General features: G+C 36.6%; 1 protein-coding gene across 2 annotated transcripts in view; it reads left to right on the top strand.

The window, feature by feature from the left end:
• C3H8orf34 (chromosome 3 C8orf34 homolog) overlaps positions 1 to 20644 on the top strand; it is a 167733-nt gene that overhangs the window by 123421 nt on the left and 23668 nt on the right. For both annotated transcript variants that reach the window (XM_055800692.1, XM_027791715.2), the window contains exons 9-10: positions 5280 to 5365; positions 10455 to 10537. In XM_055800692.1, the coding sequence (XP_055656667.1) occupies positions 5280 to 5365; positions 10455 to 10537 (169 nt within the window). The remainder of the gene's footprint in view (positions 1 to 5279; positions 5366 to 10454; positions 10538 to 20644) is intronic.

The following is a 20644-nucleotide window of genomic DNA, read 5'->3' as shown; positions in this document are numbered from 1 at the left end:
GAAGGCAAAGTTAAGTCCATGAGGCGTTTCCTCACCAAGGTGTGTCATTAGAAGAGCTCTAGTCTTAAGAGTGCTAGAATGGGTCTTTCTGAAAGGTCAGGCACAAGAGAAGCTTGAAACTTTGTAGCGCTTGATCGGTCTTTTCCAGCTGGATTCCATCAAACAGCAACTCCACAGAGCTCATCTTCCAGGTGGGAAAATGGCAAATCTGCACTGAATCCAGAGCCCACCTGAATGGTGTACAGTGACCTGTCACTAAATTCATGTTACCAGATACTTACATACTGCATATTTAATCTCTGTGAAATTCCCCTGGAACATTCTGTCATCTTGTAAATGGAAATAATTTGAAACATTTATGGCCATTAGTCTGCTTTCTTTAACTTTTTTTTGGCAACAGATGGAGCTGAAGTAGGAACTAGTATCTGATACTTCTCTAGAGTATCGCTTCTTGCACTGTCTGCAGGGTGAAATCAATGTGTTAGTGAGTTACTTCCTACTCTGTAATCATAGGGCTTTAGAAATGTTTCATTAAGATTGTTGGTAATCGTGATAGCACAGAATGATGTGTTCTGAGGTGTTGTCAGGCATTCAAATTGCCAGGGAACTATTGAAGATGTTCAAAAAAATGTTGTGATATAAGTCAGAATGGGGTTTTGTTTCACACAGCCTCATTGATGAGAGGTTACACAACGTAAATCACAGTGTTAACCTCACTTTCATTTTAGTTTAGCAACCGAGATTCAAATAATAGTTTCATCATAGGATTTTTTCATTTGGGAAGTAGTTCACTTCTATTGAAATATCAAATGGTAACATCCTTATCTTGATGATATGCCCTGTTCTGCAACAGTCTGTTTTAAGAAAGACAGATGTCCTGAATGCTCAAGTTCAGCAATGCACTTAATATGGGCATGATTTTAAACCAAGGAGTAATTTATTTAGATAAATATGTTAATGAATAAAAATGGTAACATTTCTTTTGTATCACCTTTCTGCATGCTGATGTAATTTTTCATTTTTTTAAGATGGCTGAACTTTTAGACCAAAAAAAAAAAAAGGTTGTGCTTTTTTAGGTAGGTTACTCCTACTTACAAATACTGCACCATCACTAATAAAATAATTAAACCAGTAGATAAAGGCAGCTTTACATGACAATAATATAAAATTTCTGATAAGTTGATAAATGTTAAAAATTTATTGAAAATATTGCTTTTTTAGATATCAAATCAAGAGGAAATATTTTCCTGCTCTGAATGCTAAAGGAATCAACGTCTTTTCTTTTTGCTGTTTTAGTCACTGCCATTTCTTAGATAATACTATGTGTGTTATATATGTTGTTCAGGAAAAGACCTTTTGAAAGTAGTGGATGAAAAAAGCCCATAATTTAAATCTTGACTCTGTTTTTCCTATTTGCTGTTCTCTTCCTCTGATGAGGCAATATAGGATTTTATTATCCTGCTACTCATTCAAGGAATTTAGATGAAATTTCGTCCTCTTTTTGCATACTCTTGTAGTATCATATTTACTAAGTCATACTGGCAGTATGACTGTGTTTCACACACCCACAAGCTTGTTAGTAATGATAGACCTGCTATACTGATGCTGTACCCAGCAAACTTACTTGGTAAACGTATTCAGGATGTCTTTGGTCCTGAAGTCCTTGGCAGTTTTCTTGGAACAAGTCCTACAGAATGCATTTTGGGGTTAAAGGCAATCGAAGTATTTACCTGGAAGCTACCTTTGTAGCTCTTGAAGGTCCAACATGCAGCTGATTTAATGTATCTGAAACAATGGCCTCTAAGCAAGAGTTGATGCTATAAGCAGTATATATATAGAAAAAAAAGTATTGGCTATCAGGTATCAAGTTTAGAATCCAAATAAAATAATAGCTGAAGTAAGATTTTGATTAGTAACTTAAATAGTCTCTAAAGTATTAGTAAATTAGTAATTTTGAGGTAACTGGGGTTTTTTTAAGTGTACACATTAAAAATAAGAGCCAAGATTTCCAAAGCTAGCCGCCAGTGTGGAAAAGTTTGACTCTTTTTAGATTGCTTTGCAAACAAGGATGTGACTGTCATATACATTACTCTTTTTATAATTGCCTTTTCCAAAGCAGTGGATGAAAAGTTCCGACTCAACATTTTGGTCATCATTTACCTTTTTTGCTAAAGGATTTCTATTAAGTATCTGGCAATGAAGACTCAAGTCAACCTTGGAGAGCTGGACATGAAAATGCTTTTTTAGTACCCACAACCAGATAAGTGGATTTCATAGCTTAGGCCTTCCAACATTAATGATACTTGCAGCGTGGTGCAGGCACTTGTCTTGCAAGACATTCAGCAAGAGTGAACCAGGGAAGACAGTAGCATAAACAAGGACAGATTAGAAAACGCATCCCTGATTGTATAATGAGCTTCTGATTGCTTTAAAAGTTCTTCTAGACATATGCTTCTTTCTAATCTATTGCTTAAGAATTTTCAAGTGTTTTCATTTTACTGTGGAGGTGTGTTATGAATACTATTAATATTGACAAAGAAATCAGAATTCTTTTGGCAAGCAATAGCATTTGTGACTTTTTATGTTGCTGGAGAATCTATTCCAATATGAGTCCATATGTAAGAAATACATGAGTTAAAAATTGGAAGTGGAAATGAGGTCCAGATATGTCAAACATCTTTTTCACCCATCCACCCACTAATTCACCCAGCCATTTCTTTCTACAAAGGGAAACAGTATGAAATAGCTTTTCTGACTAGATACACTGGACTTAAAAAAATATTTTTTGTATCTTTTTCATGAGGCAAATAAGTTCAGTTGTTCATGTCTGGTTTGGATTTATAAAAGCTGAGAATGGGAATGTGTTATAAAATCTTGAAAATTCTGATGGGATAAAATAAGCAGCTCCTACTTCTAGAGCTTTTTGTTTTTATGGCTGCAGTATAAGCAGAGAAGGTTGGAGTAATTTTCCTTCTAATTAAACACAAATAAACTATCAACATGGCAGCAGAGAAGGGTACATTACTTCTGGTTCCTGCAATTCAATGTATATCCTTACAAGCCTGAATGTGTGCTTGCATTAAACATGCATATGCATGTAATGAAGGAGGACAGGTCAATTTTAATACAAAGGAAAATGTGATTTTTGAGATCTTCCTTCTTTTTGTGGTTATTTCATTTGCAATTTGTTTTCTCCTGATTTAAATATCTTTTTTATAATGGTATGAAGTTATTTGCTTCTGTTTGACTGTCGTCTGTAGAACGGCCTGTTTGACAAGCTAAGCTTTTAAAGAATTTGTAACTAGAGCATTACAAACCAGCTATAGAGCTACAAAGTATTCATAGAAGTAATTTTCAAAATCAGGTTTACAGCTTCTAAGTTTTACGCTTTTGTTGCCTTGAGGAGTTCTGTGGTCTGTGGAACTGCCTCCTCAGGTAAGAGCCATTACGAATTTACATTGAGCTTTCCATCATAAATAAACTGGCCCAAGGACAATAAATGGAGATAAAGTAATGGGGGTGTGTGTGTGTGTAACGGTTTTGAGAAGGTACAAACAAATAGATGATTTAAGACCCAAATATATTAAATAACTGTGAGAGCCATAAAAAGTGAAATTCAGATAGGGCAGATATAGGGGTTCTGCTTGATTTCAAAGCGTAATTCAAAGTTTAGTGTAAAGCAGCTGCAGAGAGAATACTGAGTGAAAGGTATCTTTTTTAAGAGATAAGTTATTTCTTTCCCCAAGGTTTTACTTCAATGAATTTTTATGATTCCTGGGCTTTGAATTGCATTTTTCTTATTCTTTTCATGTCTGAATACATCCAAGGTAAGACAACCTTTATGTAAATGGAAATTATATTGTATTAAGAGCTACAAACCATTATTCAGAGCAGAATCTGTACTCGGGATTCATAAGAGCCTGAAGAAGGATGGTGAGGCTTTTGGGATGCTTGTTTAAAAGAACAGATTCAAGGACTATTTTTGTAAATTGCTGTCAAGGTATTACAGTCAGCTGATGCAGGGGAAAATCCTGAAGACAAAGCCAGCCATCATTACTATATTTTTCTTTTAAAAAGCAACAGAGGAGGAGGAAGTATTCTTGCATGTATTTCCCTGTGGTGGGTTAACCTTGGCTAAGGGCCACCCAGCTGCTCGCTCACTCGCTGCCCTCAGCAGAAGCAGGGGAGAAATAGGATGCAAAAGCTTGTGGGTCAGGAATAAGACAGGGAAGTTGCTTTCCAGTTACTGTTGTGGGCAAAACAGACTTGACTTGGAGAAAATTAGTTTATTGCCAATTAAAATAGATTTAGGTAATGAGAAACAAAAGACAAACATTAACACACCTTTCCTCCCCGCTTTCCCAGGCCCAACTTCACTCCAGACTCCTCCCTACCCCCTGAGTGGTGCAGGGGGACAGGGAATGGGGGCTGTGGTCCATCCATAAGGGCTCCTCTCTGCTCCGCCTCCCTCGTCAGATGTTTTACCTGCTCCAGCGTGGGCTCGCCACATGGGCTGCAATCCTTCAGGAAAGAAAATCTGCTCCATTGTGGGTTTCCACAGGCCACAGTCCCTCTGGGACTTATCCACCGGCTCTGGTGCAGGCCCTGCATGAGCTGCAGTGGATAGTGGTACTGGCATGCACCTCGCCATGGGTGTCGGGGGATTACCTGCACCAGAGTGTGGAGCACCTCCTGCTCTGACCTTAGTGTTCCCTCTGCTATTTCCCACTCTCTGTTCCCTGGTCTTCTGCCTGTGTGGCATTGTTTGCTCTTCCTTAACTGTTTTCTTCAAGACACCACCGTTTTGGCTGAGGGGCTCAGCTGTGTCCTGCCGTGAGTCTTTTGGAGCTGGATGGAGCTGCTTGTGTCTGGCACAGGGCAGCCCCAGCCTCTCCTTGCCAAGGCCACCCTGCAGCCCCCCAGCTCTGACACCTTGACAGGGAAAGCCAGTGCAGTCCAGTTCAATGGAAATATTTTTTAATATAGTGAAGGAAGCTTGCAGCTTCATATGCACATGACACCACCAAATCCCCACTGTTGTGGAAATAAGTCTTACAAAAATACATAAGCTAGGATTCAATTGACTTTTCTTGGAAGCTAGTTTTGGTTGCTAGACAGTCTAGGATGATATGATCGAACCATGGATGTTTGCTTTTCAGCAAATTTACCCTTTTAATTAGGAGAATGTTGTGAGTAGGGTATGCAGAGATAGCACTCTTCTTTGTTTTGTCTATGAAACATGATTGCAAATGTTTTCATTCCATTTTTCCACAATTCAGATTGCAAGGAGATAATTTGGCGGAAAGGCCGGAAGATGTCTCCATGGTATCTCAAATATCTGAGTCAGGAGTGTCAGACTTTGACGGTAAGTTATATAAATATTTGCTGCTCATAAAAATATCCCCAAACACCAAAATCTTGAATTTAAGAGTAGAGGCTATATCTGTAAAATAAGACTAAACTCTTCCAGATAATGTTCCTGGGCATTCAAACTCAATCGTTCGCACTTCAAATGTGTTCAAGAGCCCCTGACATGGTTTTTGTCATGGCCAGTTAGCACTGCAGAATAATTCTTAGGCGTATTTTGGGAGCTGCCTTGGGCTGGAATTCATTGTAGTAGACAGTTTGTATGTTAGCACACCATTTTGGGTGTAGCATAGCTTAATAGCATAGACATGGGCTGTTCATTGCCAGCTGGCCTCTATGGCAAAAAGTGGTCTTTGAAATACCTGGTACTACAAATGCATCCACAGGATTCAGATAATATACAGTAAAAATAAAAATTATATAATTTCTCCTGGTTTTAAACTAAGCGTCAGAAATGCTTCTCTGGTCTCTCCAAGCACCACTGACTAGAACTGAAATACAATAAAAAGTTTATACAATAGCTCTGACAAATATTTTTTTTTCTGCTCATACAAACATAATCATATGTTGCACTAATCTGCAGTTAGGATCCTTAGCCTGATTTCAATTTCTGCTCAGGTTTTTGAACAAAATAACACCTGAAAACTAAGGGAAAAGGTGCTTCCTAAGGGTTATCTTGCCAGAGAGTGCCCTGCATTCCTATGAAAGATTAAGTTGATGAAGGTTAACTTTATCTTAGCTGTCACTGGAATGGAGACAGAAATAAATAGAGATTTGGACAGAGAATCTGCAAAGATAAATCTTTCAGTCCATTCCCTTAACTGTTGGGCAAAACCAGTCGAGTCTATTAATTGGAGGGTTCGATATGCAGTCTAGACTTCAGCAGCCACAGACAAGTTAGCTGATGAATTAATCAAGTTAGTTGATTATTTAATGCAAAACAAATTGGAACTAACTTGTTGTTTTCAATTATCCTACTGCTATTTAGTGCTATTGGGTATAATGGCAACCTGAGCTTTGGTTCATTTCTCTTCCCTCATTTGTAAACCAATGTATGTCAGTATTAGTAACTAGTATGTCTTTAAAGACAATTTTTTCAGACTGGTTTTGTGATAATGCATGGCTTCATGCAGTCATGTCATTTGATTTTCCTTTCATCTGCGTTGGATCACTGTAAAAAAATATTAGTAGGGAACTCAGAATCTCAAAATATGATGTTCTTACAAGCTTGATGAAGGTTATCAGCAAGAGAAACCGAGACTGGTGACTGCACTCAAGCCCAGTGAGAGGAAGGCAAAATTCTTCTGTTAAGAGAGTAATCCCCCAGGAACGGAGGTTATGGTGGCTTGTTTGGTATAGGTAAGGGGATATGCAAGCATGAGATTATTGCAGCAGGAACAAGTAGAGCAGTAAGACATACATGTAGGAAAACGTTCTACAGTTCCTGAAACAATTTGTTTTCTACAGATCTCTACCTTCCTTTTTCATTCCTGTGTACCCTTGTTCTTGAAGTGGAAGTACGCTCACTTTGCCATGCCATCTTCTGAAACTGTAGGCTTCCATAAAACAGTAAGCTGTTGCTAAGTGGCAGAGACACCAGGATTAAAGAAGGTGAAACTGTCAGAAGGTGCTGGATGCTGTGTAATAATGAAGCTGGATCTTTTATGGTCACTGAGTGTGGGGCACAGAAGTGCTATAGCTACTGTAACTTGGACCACTTTACATGCTTCTGGATACTCTGTAGTCAGTATGAATATAGAGAAAATTGAGAATGCTTTCACTAAAAAAACTCAACTACAAATATAGGGAGTAGAAGTTAGGTAGGTAGGTGGGGCAATGACATTCCCGTTGTTGTAAACACATTTATTTCATGTCTGTGAATATACATGAACCTGTTAGTCATATGACTAGAAAATAGCAAAGCCCCTAAGGCAAAAGGACTGAGGTCAGCAGTGAGGTATTGCCAAATTTTTGTCAAGAGGCACTCTCAGAAATGTTTAGCCTTTTAAAATGTATTTTCTTTTTCCTAAAATGTTGGCTAGTAGTACATTTTGATTTGAAAAAAAGCACAGCTGGATTTTACAAGTAGGTGCAGACTAGAAACAGGCACAGATCTCAGGCAACTGCCCATTCTGTCTTTCCTATAAATACAGCACATTACTTATCTTCTGTGCATCTGATATTTTTTCTAATAAATATTATGTGTGGGAAGTAGATTACTCCTGAAGATATTGTTAGAAAACCCAAAGTAACCAAGGTACCATGTTGCACTGTATTTTTAGTTAGGTCCCCTTAGGAATGTGTTATATTATGAAAAAGTGAGTAACAGGCTTCATGTACCAGGTTTATTTTAATTTATTTTCTGCTCTTACTTATCAGTACCAATGACCTTGCTGAGAGAAAACTATTCTGATGTAAACCATTTGTTCAAGAATATGCAAGCAAGGTGCTGATGCACAGCAAAGTTGAGGGTAGCTTTCTTTAGATAATGATCTGTTTCTGGGTTAGTGGGTAGTTGCTAAGTTGTTAGATCTGGAGTGTCTCTCCTGTGGATTTCAGATGAACTAGGTTCAGAAGTAGTGGTCGCACATCTGATCTAACAGCTCTTATAAATAACCTTTACCAAAGCAATTCCACCTAATAGTCAATGTAATAGCTTATGTAAAAAGTTCATCTGCAGCATCAGGCACTGTACAACTCCACTAGCAATCTGGATCTGGTTCTAATTAACCAGTACACTGATTTCCCTCTAGTATAATCTTGCTGAATTGGACAGAGTTGTGTTTGATCTAAGTAGTAAAAATGAGGGGTGGGAATCAGGTCTCAAGATCAGAGAACGCAAAACGCCGTAATGCTGCAGTTTCTTTTTCCTGTCCTAAACTGTACCTCTCAAAGCTGTTTCCCATTGGACCACTTCACAGGAAAGAACTAAGGGAAGAATTTAATAGCTAGGTTCTTGATTTTGATTGAAGCGGCAGCTTCAGTGACCACATAGCAAACTTCCCCTTGTAGATGCCAAGCCTGTCAGGTTTGTCTCTTGGATCAGTCCTCCATTAAGCCTTGCTCCTTCTCTGTACAGATAGATGGGGAGAATGGCTGAGGCTTCAAAAGACAGGCACTGCAACAGGACTGATCCAGTAAAATTCTGCATCTGTCAACCCTCAGTCTTGTTTATCAGGTTGGGGTAATTGTAGATCATCTGCTACTGTGTATTTTTTTTTTATTTTTTTTTTTTTAGATTTGGATATCAAGGACTAGTATCTCTAAAGGGTAATTACTTGTTTAATCGCGGTTGCCAATAGGTACCGTAGGACCTTGTTTCACTTGTTTAAGTCTCTTGCTGAAAAGTAGCTTACCCTTTGAGTGAAAGCTGTGATATAAGGTAGGAAAAGAAGGTATTATTGCAAATAAGATGTTGCAGTCAATTCATTCTTGTAGAAGGAAGCTTAAAATACAATACCTTATTAGGGAGCAAACTCTTTAATATTGGATAAATGAGAAGTGTAGCACTTCTAAACCACTCCTCAATTAGTCTGAGAAAAGCTGTTTGTAAAGTGAGTTACTTTGCAGTGTAGTATGCAACTCCACATATTTCTGAGGTGTGGGCAAAGACTTGTTTCTTTTGTGACTCTACATGGAATAATATAATTGGACTGAAAATGGTAGATTATACAGTACTACACCACAGTTTGTACATGTGGTATTTCCTATTCTCTTGTGTTATTAGGTCTACAGATTCTGTGATACATAATATTTAATTTGCTAAATAAATTTTTAATAAGCAAATTTCACATCAGTGGTTCATTCTGTATCAAACAGGAGTCACTGGTTTTTATTTGCACTTAGCCAGCTCCTGTTTCTATCCAACAGAAAGTAGAAAGTTTCTGCTTGAAGAAGTGTGAAAAGACTAGGATGTGTAGCTTCTACATGTTTTTTTTTTTCTTTAAAGTGCCAATATAGTAGAAAGTTCAAAACAGGCATTTGGATGTAGAGGAAAAATTTGAAATTGGTGATGTTCAATAGAAATAGGAATGTATGAAACACATACAGTTTTCTTACAGATGGAACGGAATGACCAGGGTAAAAAAAATTAATAAGGATGCAAATATGTGGGAATTAGGGTTGAGAACTGGATGTGGCAGTGGCAAAAATGTGGCATCATCTCCCAATTCCTGGACAGTTCTGTGACCACAACTTTGCATCATCATCACCTCTTCCTCTTCTACTGTCAATTGTGTTTGCAATGGACGTGGTAACCACAGTTGCCGTAGTTCAGTATAGTTCTGTCTTTATAGTAAGTATAATTTGAGATGTTTAACAGATTGCGGCATGCTGGAAACATAAGGACCTCCTTGCTAGGTTCTGAATAACAGCAGAATCTAGGAAAGATCAGGGCATCCTTGTTTTCTTAGGCTGCTTATGAACAGTGCCCAAGTGCCTAGCAGACTGTCAGGCAAAGAGTGAAACTGCCTAGCATGTTATTTGGAAATGGCTTTCTCTGACATAGGCAGGTAAATTCGGTTTGAAGTTATTACCATATGTGTCAAAGAGGCATTCTAGACTTCTCACCAAGTCATGGTGTGTTACAAATCTGGCAGTATGGGCAAAATCTGAGCTTGCCTGGCTTTTAAATATTGCCTAAAGTGACTAGAACTTATTACTTCAAGGATTTTAACTATATTCTAATTAGTATAACAGAATTAATTAAATCTAGTTTTATTGATTTTATTAAAGCTGAAGATCCACTATTCACTTGTGTAAAGGACAAACAGTATAACTTTAATACTAAAACAAATTAATAACATACATGGCGCCTTGGCAGCTGAAGGAAGCTTAGTTATCACTCTAATCACGTTAGAGAAACTGTTCCACATTGCATTAAGCTTATAAATTAAAATCAGACATAAAATCAGACATAATTAAAATCAGACATAGATTAAAATCCATTGAAGTGTAACTGAAAAGCAGTGCATTTACAGTAGCCGCATTTACCTTTCCAGCAGTTAATTTATAGGCATTTTATTTTCAAAGTGACTAATGCTTACTTAATTAGAGTGATTAACTTCTCTTCTGTGTCTTTGGAACAGCTCAAGTACCCGGGGTTGAAACAGTTGAAACACTTACGGAAGATATTGATGAATTTCAGAGTGCCTCTCAAGTGGCAGGATCTGTAAGTATCTTCCCTTTTATGGATAATGCTATAATTTTTAAGAATAGTTTGATAAAAATTAGATTTTGCATAAAGATAAAAGTTGTGCTTGCCAGCATGGTCATCTTAGGCAGAAGAAAACTTAATTTATCTAACCCTTCTGAATTTTCAGTTCTGTGGCTGTTTTATTTTTTCATTCCAGGGCAGGTGATATTTTGAAATAAATTATTTTAATCTCATAGAAAACCAAATGTTTTTGGACTTCCATGTGTAGCTCCCATTGAAAGTGCTGTCATTTTATACTGAGTCCATATTTTCTTAAATGTTAGTCAAATATCCATTTTACGAGATAATATTAAATTTTACAAAATTAAGAGAACAAAATAATTCAAACTCTAAATTTCATTATGAAGTATGAAATTATAATATCTCAATTATAATTTAGCTTTTTGTTAACATTTGCCTGGAAACTAATAAGCAAGAGGTATCTAAAATGTATGGCTAATTTATATAATTATTTTAAAAATGCAATGTTATGCTTGGCGATATTTTCATGAGTTACTTTATTTTGAAATTTAAGAAAACTTGTGCAGATTTGCAGTTTGTGGAAAATATAACTGATAATAAATTAATCTTTTAAAGAATAATAATACCAGTATTTTGCCACTAGTTGTATTGCATCAGAAATCTGAGTATAGGTTAAAGAAGGGATTGGATTTTTTTTCTAAGGCAATTAACTTGATAATAGGTGTTTGGTTTTGCAAAATTTTAGACAGCTGTAAGAGTGCCCATTAGTTCCTGTTCAACCAGAGTAATATTGTTTTATAGCACACTTCAGTGTTGATAAAGTGAAAACAAGGGCTCAGTATTTGTTAGCTAAGGAAAAAAGGGCAGTATTAAAGAAAAAAGAAAAACAACAATGCAGACTGATCCTGCAGTCTTTCAGGCAGCTGATTAAGTGCTACTAATAAAGCTAAATAATACTAAACATACAGGATTTCCAGCCAGAGTTACCAAAGCAGTTGGTGGATATGGAGTGCCAGATCAAGTCCTGAAGCTCTTTGAGAACTTGGAGTGCAAGAAACTCACAGAGCATTTGTGGATATTGGGCAAAAGGAGTAAGGAGCAGAACTGCTGTTGCCATTGGTTTGAGCTTCTTTCTCAAGCCTCCTTCCTGCTTCTCACCACCGAACAGGCGGGTATAATAAATTTTGCAGCAGTTTCTGAACCCATGTTTTTCTTACTGATTTGGACCTGCAGCTACCAGCTTTGATTCATCAGTTCTGCAGGCACATAACATAGGGAAAGAGCAACAGAAAAATAAAGATACAAGGAAAACATGACCATTAAGTTTATTAGCAAAATCTTGCTACAGAAATACACAGCCTTCAACTGATTATTTTATATATATGCTCTCTGTGTGCATGCTTCAGAACAATATTTACATATATCATTTCATGCTCTGCTAGTTCTGGGCATCGGTAAGGCTGCCTGAGCAGTTGACTGCCAGAGGCAGCAATGTTGTCTGGGCTGGATCCCTGGAAGCTGCACCGGCTGTTGTGGCTGTTGCCAGTGCTGCAAAGAGAAGGCAAGAAGAGCAGCTGCAGCTATTGCTCTGCCCACCCAAACTCTCCCTAGGGCAAAGGCAGCTACCGTCACTTTTCAGAGCTCCCGGAAAGTTCGTTTACCTAAGTTCCTAAGGAGCCATAAACCAGTAACTTGGTTCATCTGCTCTTGGGTTTTTCTGCGTTTTGTATCTTAGAGCTTCTGCTTAAATAGTCTGTGCCTAGTTGATTGCGTACTTTTATCTCTTTAAAAGGGCTTGTTATTCAGAGTAACATTCAGCTATCTTTTTATGTTTGTCTACAGCTGTATCTCCTCAAAAAGAAAAAAGTGATCCAGTTGTTGCCTTTTAGGGCTCTGAAGGAATAGAGAGAGATCTGTTCCATGGTCCGCTAATAACTTCCAGTGAGACTTATTCTTTGACAATCTTGACATAAAATATGAGGAACCTCAGTTTTACCTCTATAGGAAGTCTGTGAAGATAAATGCATTCTTGTAATGGATTCCCACAAATACTTCAAAACAATAAGAAATAGGCCTGTAAAATTGCTTCAGAATTGATACCAAAACATGTTCTTGTGACTTGAAATGATTTTCAGATATTGTGTGAGATACGAGATACAAGAGGAGGGAAAAAATAGAATAAATATGATGTTGATCAGACATTTCTCATAAAATGGACAAATTGTGTCATAGCATTCACTCGAAGGTGTATATCACATGTAAAAATTCCCCATCTGTTTCAAAGTGTGCCATACTTAATATTGGTACTGCATTTCAATAGGGTAATTTGAGTTGGTTGCTGGTTAAATGGATCATTATCATAAATTTCTCTCTACTAGTGTGTATTTGACACGTTTTCTTTAAGAGTGCCTTGGCCTTCAGAGGAGAAGTTTTTTGAGGAAATTTGTGTCATAAAGCAGCAAGAATTATGCATAAGGATCTTAAGGAAAGAGCTGTGTGGGTTTTTTTTTCATGTCCAATGTAAAAGTCCACTTCTAAGAGCTTAGACGTGAAGGCTAAAGCAATCTGGATGCCACTACTTAGAAGAGATAGGCGACATCCATGTCTGTAACATGGTGCATTAATTTATACTATGATTATATTTTCTCATCACATTGTTTGTATTTACTGTTCTATTTCAGAAGAATCTGGAAGGTTTTGTAATAAGACCTTTTCCTTTAAACCTTTGTTAATAGAATCTTTAGCTACTTTTTATTTTCCACTGAGAGAGTTGATATTTGAAAAGTTGAGAACCTACATTTTTGCTGCTGCAAAATCCCAAACAATGCATACTGAATGAATGAACAAGTAAAGGTAGCAAAAAGCAGTCTGAAGTATTTACAGGATTCAGCACTCTTCCCAAGTGTTTTGCAAGAATTGGAAGTGAAGGCAAGCATTCAAATTGTCATTAGAGATCCTGGCTTACTGAAGGGCTCATTTTCTGACAAAAGTTTCATGTAATTAAAAGTACAGGTAAAATGCAAAGCTTTTTCTTGAGATTTTTGCAGTGTGGTGAACTCAGAGTCCTGTTTTGCACTTATGTTTCTGTAAATGAGTTTTATAAATATTTCTCTAGCAAGCTTTAAGAAAAAACTAAGTGATACTAAGAAAAACTTAGGTGGGCTGGAATTCTGACAGAAATGGAAATGTAAGGTATCAGGGAAAGTTACTAAATTTACGGTGACTAACTGTAAGACAGAGGGCACATACACTGGGCAATTCACATTGAGTAGCCTTTGCTTTCCCCCTGAGTTGCTGTTTTTACCACCTGGATCTAACAGTACTCATGCTTATCATTCTTTTTATGTGAATCTTTGCATTCACTCATCTTGCCTTGCATGTACACATGAAATGGTATATTTTTCTTTGCAAATCATCCATGCGAGGCAAACCAATCCAAGTGTAACAGGAACTATGGAAAAAAAAGTTGTGCAACTGCAAGAGGCATTCCTGCATGAATTTGCCTTGGGTTTATGCTCTTTGTTACTGTGAGAAAAATATTCTAATGAATTGTTTTATAAAGGTGTTCTGTTTTAAATAAATTTTCTCCTGTTTTCTTTACTGCTTTGGAACTTTTCAGTTGCTTTCCTAGAAGGAAATACATTTCTGTAATAAATACAGAAATTCATTAACAGTAATTCAATTTGTGAAATGACTTGAGGCTTCATGCATAAGGAAAAATTAAGCTTTTAATTCTTGTTATCAATACATGTTGAATGCTGCTATATTCCAGTGATACATGATTTAAATTGTAATTGTTAGAAATTTTCTTAGCTTTTCCCACTATTTTCTGTGGGAACAATGCTGAGAAGTAACTTAAATACTTGTACAAGTTTAATTAAAATCAACAGCTCTAAACTTGAACCTCAGTATTTAAGTAAATCTAGAAATTATTTACTGGATTGAGGTCACTGTTTAGCATTTAACAGGTTACTCATTAAAATAAGTATTTTAAGGTTCCACTGCCACATCAGGAACAACAGGAGGTGCCTGTGAGTTAGTATGAATTACAAAGGTCATATTTTTATATTAGACACACAAAATTAGTGTGTTCTGATACAACAGTTTTCAAATCCAACTTGACATTTGTAAGTATGTGGAAATTCAGGCACATTATGAATCTTCTGTAAAAATAATAACAGATAATATGAGAGTAGTGCAACTCTTCAACAGCTAGTCCAAAAAAACCTGCAAATGTGTAAGTTTAATTACTATTAGCTATATTAACAATGCAAAATAGTAGAACATAGTATCAATGTTCTTGAGAACTAAGTGATATTTCCTGCACGTAGTTAAGTAAGTAGTTGGAATTACATACCTTGAACCTCTTTGGTTGAGACCTTCCTTATGTAAAACAAATTCCATAAAGCAGGCATAGCATTTTGGACATACAGCTTGTAGAATAATTATTTCTTACTTTTAAAGTTCTTTTTTACTTTGGAGAGCACCTGAAGTACTTAATTTTTTTTTTTCACTTCTTATCTGCTGGTATTCTTTTTGCTGGTATGTTGCATATTGCAACACTTTGAGCCCCTCAGGTGCCTGCCTAGCGCTGTGATGGGTGGCAGCGCTGCCCGGCTCCCTGCCCGGACCCCCAGGGGTAAAGACTGCTTCCAGAAAGGGCCCCATGCCCCCCAGGTTTAGTCCATCAGCCCCACCGGCAGGTGCTGCATACAGTGTGTGGTTGGTGCTTCCAAGGAGACCTTTCATGGGGCAGACAGAAAGGCAGATGTCTTCTGGAGTGAATATACTCCTATTTGAAAATATTTGATCCTCTAAAAGGTATTTCTAATGTGAAAGATTTTTCTGAACTTTAAAAAAAAATACATGTTAAAAGAAGTAATCAATGAGTGCTTTGTTTTTACCTGTATAAAATTTTGGTTTCTTGTGCATGACAAATTCAATTAGTACAAATAACAATAAATAAAACAGGACTGAACTTAGAAAAAAATCATTTTGGTTACATTTCAGGAACTGAAACAAATGTGATTCCCATGTGCCCATATATATTTCCTCCTTCCTTCTTGCCTGTAAACAGAAAATCTATGTGCAAGTTAACTCAAACTACCGTTTTTGTAGTGTAAGGTTTAGTGTGAAATGTGCTGGCTGACTGCCATGGGAAGCAGAAAGCTTGTAATTTCAATTACATGGCATTTCAAGTAGAACAGGCCCTAATGTGGAAGGTGGGGATTAGATGTGGCTGCCAATATTGCAGCGGAGCTCTGAGGTTTATTATTTTGCAGTACCGAAAAGATCTGTTGACTAGCTCACCTTATGTCCTTGAACAGACTACAGAAGCTGAAAGATTAAACATTTGGTGAACTCTTACAGAAAACGTGAAGAATCTTCAAGCAAAATATTGCACAAAAAGTTCTGCTGCACAAATAACAACTGTCCTTGCCAGCTGCTTGGTCAGAGCAGGAGGGACACTTGCAAACAAATTGTTCAATAACAGGGATTGACAGAGGGATCTCTGTCAAATACGTATATTTAAGATATTTAAGCTATTCAGCAAAGAAATGGTAGGTTGGAAAGCTACGCGTGGTTGTCTTTTTACAGTATCATCTCCTGAAGTTACCAATAAAATTTGCACTTCATTAGCACAACCATGTAGAATAAAAAGTTGACAAACTTTTCAATCAAATCAAAATGCATTGCATTTATTTACAGCTTGCCAGGAAATTACTAATTAAATGGGTTTCACCTCCTTTTCCTCATTTCATTGTGATCATGCAATTCAGATAGTCTTTAAAAATGAAGAAGCGTTTTCTCTTGTGAGCTGGGGACTGTTCCCACACCTGAAAAGAGTTTGTGTGCATGGATGTGCATATGAGTACCTGGATTTTTTACTCTGAAGCAGGCCAAAATGACATAGAAATATAATGCTGCTTCATTTATTAACACTTCTTATGGTCAACAAGAAAGAGTAATTTATTTTGTATCAAGCACTTGATTTCCAGGTGATGTAGTAGGTAATTTGGAGGCCTTCCTCTTGGCGTTAGTTATTCCGAAATGTTGCACCTCTGTGGAACTCCCCAGGTGTCAGTGGGTATTACACAGCCCATGTCAAGTCAGTGTGATGGTGAGATGAAGGCATTCACATTTGCACAGGGTTTTTTTAGAGATAAAAGCTATGCTGGTGTATGCTGTCTAACATTGTGCTGCAGATTGAAGCACATAGAGTGATCTTGGAAAATCTCTCTTATTCTTATTCATCACCTCCTTAATTGTATTTCTGTTTCACTGTGGCATTCCCAGTAAGTTATGGTATTTTCCAGAAGTTCAGGGAACCAGTGATGAGAGAGATTACCTTTGGCTTTATGGTTTGTAATTTTTTATTTTAGCAGTAATTTGGCTAAGTGATCTAAGTAAAAAAAAAAAAGCATTAATGAATGTGTTGCATGTGAAGAAATTATGATGATACATAAAGAAAATAACTTAAGAAATGGACACACAGTTGACCTCAAATGGTGACAAATGTATCCTGAGTGCTTTGTCTGAACGTATTTCTGGCACAAAGAGGCGTTGCCTCACCCTCAAAGTTTGAGGTTTCTACAAGTTAGAAAGACAAGGATGCCTTTCAGGAACATCCTCATTTTTTAGATCTTGTTAATGAAAATAAGCCAGTTGTAAATGTTATGCTAATATTTATAAAGCTTAATGAATGGTCAAGGGCAATTGTCGTTTGGAAGATACTGAAGGAGTTGGAATTGCTTCTATGCACATACTTCACACATATATGCTATATTTTTCAACTACTTTCAGTCTACTGTCATTATCATTAAAGTCCAAATGCCATTAGTGTTTTATCTCTGCAGTTCCTGGCCAGTAGAAAAAGGATAGGTTTTGATGAAGTGGGATAAGAAGGTTTAAATAAATGGCTGGCGAGCCTGATTCTTTTTCTTAAGTGACATATGTGAACTGCTGCCATTCATCCAGTGGAGGGAAGGGCACCAGTGAATTCTGCTAAAGCTGTATAGATTCATTTATTCTTACATTTGAATTGACAAGCTTCCAAAGCCTCCTTGATAACATTCCGTACTTTCAGCCTGTGTTTATCTTTTAGGAACAAGGCTGTTGCATAAACTTTGTGCTGGAGACACTGAGGACCTCTGTCTGTGTTTATGCATTAGTTGCTTAAATGAACTCATAGACACAAGATGTTAAAAAATATTTTTTTATGTTCAGTATTATTTAGATAAATAGAAAAAAACATTACCTGAGTCTGCCTCAAAAAATGTTGTTGGTTATAGCCCTGAAATATCTAGCTTCAGGGGAGGAACAAAAAATGGTTACACTACAGTTTTAATGTCTTAATAAACTGTTGTGCCTTATTTTTTCCAGATCATTATTATTATTTTCTATCAAGTGAATGTTTAATTGGAAGGCACTATTACAGGCACATAATTTGTCATAAAATTAAATTGCTAATATTAAATACATCATCTTCCATAAATAGTATTACAGTACTGTTCTAGTCTTTTGTGAAGCTATCGCCTGAAAAAATGCCATAAGCTTGTGATATTACATAGAACAGAAAAATGTACAGGAAGAGTTAGAAAATTTGGGGTAGAACTTCATCCAAAGTTACCACATTAATTTCACAGTGTGTTGGAACTGTATATCTGAAAGGGAGCTTGAACGTAAAGCTATGTAATGGTAGAGACTGAATACATGTAAATGTATTTGATTTAAATCAAATATACGAGATTAATATTTATTCTTAGAAATAATGTATACATCTGTACTACATCCAGAACTGAACACATACTCTGTGTATCTTTGTATTTCTGTGTTAACAGGATGAAGGCAGCCACAAGTATTTATTAAATGCATGTGTGTACCTGCCTTTGTGGGCCTGTATGTGCTTATACACAGGCATATCTGTATGTTTCACATGAACATGTAAGATTTAAAAACCTGTACTGAACCATACAAAGGTGTTGCTGATGTTTGAAGATCTTTGTGATTTGGTGTCTCCTAATTGCAAGTGATTTAATTTAAACATTACTCATATTTTTATAAATGTCTAAAGCACTACCATGATGACGACCATTAAAGAATAATTTTTCTCTCTCTTAGATTGTACTACCGGCAGTAGAGACCTGCCTTTACTCAGTCAGTCACCTTTTTTGTATGTGTCTTACATGATTGCTGTGCATAAAGAAAGGAAGTATAGTAGAGGAAAAGACAGAATGTAAGAAGAAATGGTAGAGGTTTGTAGAAGAGAAAGATAACTACATTTCATTTCCAGAAAATAAGGCATAGCCTGTCACCAGGCTAACATTTGGAAGTCTGTATTTTTAGGTGGTTAGGGACTTGCTGAAAACCTGTAGTAATTTGCTTATGATAAACTTGAATAGTCAGTTAAGAATATTAGAAGAGTAGTTTGATCTTCTAGTATTGCCATAGACCACTGACAGGTTTTTATTCCATGTTTCTTCAGAGTTGTATTTGTGCATGAAATTGTATATACATCCTTATTACCTTGGGGTTTTTCCCCCCCTAGTCATTATTGAAGTCCTGCTGTTTTTTCTCTCTATGCAAATGTACACTATAAAATGTATAGAAAAATTGCCTTTTTCCACCATAAAAATCTGGGCACAAGAGTATATCTAAATATATCTATTAGAGCTTTGTTACAGGCTATATTCCACCTTTCCATCTCTTTCTTAGTTTTTGTTTATTTCACAGGAATTGTTCACAGAATAAAATATTCTTCCATCTAGAGATAGGTATTGGGTAACTACTATCTGTTAGAAATAAACATTTAGAGATGTGAGTAATTTAATGCAGATTAATATTCTGTAGTGACCTCAACAAGACATACTGTGATTTGGATGGAGATTTCACAACGAGGACTGAAGTGACAAATGCGCAAAATCTCTTGGAGAAATAGTGGTGTGACTATTCCTGATACGTGATATAAGTCAGGTCTAGTGGTATGACTGAAATAAATGTGTTTGCAGGATCAGTTCCACTTCTGAGTAATTTACTGTTTCATTCAACTGTTCCCATGTATTTACCTGTGATTAAATACAGGTAACTTTAACCAGAGCAGAACTAATATAAAAAACAATTGGCAAATCAAAAAATGTCATTAGTGTTTTAAAAACGTTGTGAGTTGAATAATGGAATTACTTGCAGCTTCAAACTATTTTATATGCTGGTAAACATGACTAGGCTTTTTTATGTACACATATGTAGCATTATAGCATAGCTGTTGCTTTATAAATATTAATCTGTGTTAACGTATTTTAAAGATACATGGCTTACAATGATCACTTGCATACAAGGCAGTGTCTATTTGGAACAGATTAAAAATGATGCAGAATATATCCCATATAGCATTTTACTTCTGTAGAATTATGCTTACTTTTCTACAAGGGAAGGCAGCTACAGTGTTTTATTTAGCGTTTATGGTTGAAGCAAATTTTTTATGAATAGAGATGATGCCAAAACTGTATTTTCATGTTCTTCCTTTGAACTGTGGTACACCTTTCCCTACGACGTGAGAGTCCAGCCAGAAAAGTACCGCAACATGCTGCAGCTAAGGAACGCACATCTGCTGGTGGTAGAGTTCCAGCCCAGCCTACTGCGTAGCATCAGAGCCCTGTACACCTTCTCTGAACAGGGTCACCAGTTTGAGTCTCCCGCCTCTGCTCTATCATTCTTTTCCCTGAAATTACATCAGTCTGATTTCTTTGAAACCACGGCCCTTCTCTGAATATATTTGACGTTTAGTGGAAGATTAAAAAATTAGCAAAGGGTAAATGACGACGAGACCATTGCATAACCCTTGTTTCTTTAGGAAACCTGGTAAATCAACAAAACCCCCTAGACTACAAATGAAATGTTTTGGTGAGGTAATAATGTAAAATTTATTTCAGATAGGCTGTTAAGAATGCTTTAATTAATGTTTTTGTCTGTTGTTCTTACGATCAAGTCTTGCACACTTGGTCATACATATTTTTTGTGTATGTCAAATAAGCATTAAAAAAACTTAGCAAGTTTACCTCATAGTATATTTTAAAATAATTTCTTGCAACTGGATTGAGTGGG

The sequence above is a fragment of the Falco peregrinus genome, chromosome 3, assembly GCF_023634155.1.
Source record: "Falco peregrinus isolate bFalPer1 chromosome 3, bFalPer1.pri, whole genome shotgun sequence".
Taxonomy (NCBI): Eukaryota; Metazoa; Chordata; class Aves; order Falconiformes; family Falconidae; genus Falco; species Falco peregrinus.
Note: the sequence above shows the minus strand (reverse complement) of the source record. Positions and strands in the feature narration are given on the sequence as shown.